The sequence below is a fragment of the Panthera leo genome, chromosome A1 (assembly GCF_018350215.1).
Source record: "Panthera leo isolate Ple1 chromosome A1, P.leo_Ple1_pat1.1, whole genome shotgun sequence".
NCBI lineage: Eukaryota > Metazoa > Chordata > Mammalia > Carnivora > Felidae > Panthera > Panthera leo.
This window is the reverse complement of record NC_056679.1, coordinates 136,331,978-136,334,484: the sequence shown is the minus strand read 5'-3', so window position 1 is coordinate 136,334,484 and position 2,507 is coordinate 136,331,978. Positions and strand designations below refer to the sequence as shown.

The following is a 2,507-nucleotide window of genomic DNA, read 5'->3' as shown; positions in this document are numbered from 1 at the left end:
GAATAAGAATACTTTGCACATGTATCAACACCATACAAGGCGTTATCCTTCACACAGTAACATTTAATGTATTCTTTTATTTGGGAACAGCAGGACAAGAGCCCCTTTAACTCTCAGAGGGAAACGCAAACTTTGTTGCTAAAGCCGAACTCCAGGGATGAAAGTGTGGTCCTCTCAAGGGAGGCAGAGGCAGTGGGGATTTATGGAGGAGGGTGGAAGCTTCATAAGCACTTCAAGAGGAAGGAATTGCAGGTGGTTCCTCGGGGACAGTCGCAAAGCTTCCCAATCCGTGCTCCTTTTCGCACTGCGCACCGCTCCCCAGCGTGGCACTGCAAACAACACAAGGTGCAGTCTTCCCACATATGCAAACCCAGGCTCCCAATGGCCGCATCTCCCCATCAACACAATTTCCGACTCCTGGGAGGGATAGGTGGAATCTATCACCATCCCCAGAGGTCCAAGTATAGTCAGGCCTCAAACACAGAGAGCCTTGTGCTTATAATGTCAGTGAGAGAACATAAAAGGAAATTATCGAACCCTTCCTACTTTATTTCACCTTTTTTGGGTGGGGGGCCACATTTTCTGGCTCCTTTGATAGTTTATCCAAAAGAAAGAAAATCAGACATTTTTGTAAGAAATCAACAATAGACCTATTTCTCACAATCTCTGCTCCCTGCTTTCAGCCTCCTCATCCCAAGGAAGGTGTGTGTGTGTGTGTATGTGTGTGTGTGTGTGTGTGAGAGAGAGAGAGAGAGAGAGACAGAGAGAGAGAGAGAGACAGAGAGAGAGACAGAGACAGAGACAGAGAGACAGAGAGAGAGAGAGAGAGAACGAACACATGCATGTGTGTGTTCCCTCAAGGAAAGTGACGAGCCGGGAATCAAGAATTTTGACCTTAAAACAGAGATCAAAAAATTGGCAGTGCTCCAGAAGGCAAGAAGAAAATTGGAGGAACAAGATCTGAGTAGATTTAAGGGCTCTTCCAATTCAGAGAATTCTTCATGAGTTGGAAAAAAAAACAAAAACAAAAACAAAAACAAAAAAAACCTCATCCTCAAGAAATGCTCCTTTCCATACAGACACCCAAGAGCTGATTCCTGGCATAAGCTATTGGGTCTTCTGAAATGGCCTTAGAGGCCAAGGACCACGTTTGGGGATGTAAAACAAAGGGAAGCCTACAGACTTCTGCAAACCCATTACCTGCAAATCTAGATGGATCTAGAGAGTATAAAGCTAAGTGAAATAGGGCAGAGAAAGCCAAATACTGTATGATTTCACTCATATGTGGAATTTAAGAAACAAAACAAACAAAGAAAAAAGAGACAAACCCCAAAACAGAATGTTAACTATAGAGAACAAACTGATAGTTACCACATCCTGGGGAAAAGGTCACCTATAAGACTCAAGGTGGTATATTTCCTCCTGGAAAAACATGGGGAAGGGGAACCCCAAAGCCTTACCATGGGGACTTGGCCATACTTCTTCTCATAGATCGGAATACTTTTAGTCTTGAGCTTCTTCAGGACTTCCTGTAGCGCTTCGATCTGCAACACACCGCCCCCACCCCGGAGGAGCCGAAGTTGCCGCCTTGGCTGCAAGCCCAGCTCGGGTGCTCACTTCCCCTCCAGTCCTAGTTACAAGGAGCCCCAGAACCACACACACACTCCGCCGTGGGACTCCAAGGACAGAAAGGGACGGTGCAGGGGTAGTAACTTAGCGAGCACGGTCTCTCGTACTGACCGCAAGTCCCTTAGCTGCTGAGGCTCCTGTTGCTCCAAGGGCCCGGGACAAGGGATTCGCTCCATAAACTGCCCGCAGGCAGTGGGGCTCCAGACGATTTTCAGATGGCAGCGGGAGCGCTGCCTTTGCGCTCATCTCCGCGCTCATCCCCGCGCACCCGGACTCTGGGAAGTGGGGGAGGGAGGGAGGGAGGACGGACGCGTGTACAGAGGGACTGGGGGGCAACCAAGGGAGATCCGGGAGATACCCACCAGCTCCTTCTCATGGGAGGTATCCTCCACGGCAGAGTAGATGTCCAGGGCTCGGGGCTGGAGCTCAGCATCCTCCTGGGCACGGGCACCCAACAGCGGTAGCAGAAAAAGCAGGGCGGCACCCAAGACGGTCAGCGGCCGGAGACGGGGGCTCTCCATGGTGCTGAAACTCGGCGCTGCTGTGGCACCCCACGCTCCCGCCTTTTATAGAGAGCCAGAGCCCGAGTACAGGGAAGAGGGAGGGGGCGACGAAGGAAGTGAGTGTGGAGGAGGGTCCAGGTCAACCGTCTGTAGGCAGCGCTCCGCCACCGCCTGACATCAATGCCCGTTGGACACCAGGCACCCGTGAACGAAGCTGTGCGCACAGACAACAGGGACCCCGCACCCCTAAATGCTGTCAGCCCCGCGGCAAGGGACGCTCCCCTAGGGGCCAGAGCTGAAATGGAGGGGCGGAGGGGCGAAAGCTGAGGGATGGGGAGGAGGAGGGGGCCAGGAAATGGAAAATGCCTTGGAGGC

At 51.7% G+C, this 2,507-nt stretch overlaps 1 protein-coding gene across 1 annotated transcript; it reads right to left on the bottom strand.

Moving 5' to 3' along the window:
- Positions 1 to 221: 221 nt before the first annotated feature.
- Positions 222 to 2,150, bottom strand: CARTPT (CART prepropeptide). The gene is made up of 3 exons (XM_042906444.1): positions 1,992 to 2,150; positions 1,461 to 1,544; positions 222 to 329 (listed from the first exon to the last, which is right to left on the bottom strand). The coding sequence occupies exons 1-3, from the start codon at positions 2,148 to 2,150 to the stop codon at positions 222 to 224; spliced, it is 351 nt and encodes a 116-aa protein (XP_042762378.1).
- Positions 2,151 to 2,507: the final 357 nt, after the last annotated feature.

Excerpts from the sequence above, each read along its gene's own strand:
- CARTPT (XM_042906444.1), bottom strand. The coding sequence starts at position 2,150 with ATGGAGAGCCCCCGTCTCCGGCCGCTGACCGTCTTGGGTGCCGCCCTG. Across the intron at positions 1,545-1,991 it reads CCTCCCATGAGAAGGAGCTG|ATCGAAGCGCTACAGGAAGT; the intron begins GTGGGTATCTCC and ends GGTGTGTTGCAG. Across the intron at positions 330-1,460 it reads AGTATGGCCAAGTCCCCATG|TGCCACGCTGGGGAGCGGTG; the intron begins GTAAGGCTTTGG and ends TGTTGTTTGCAG.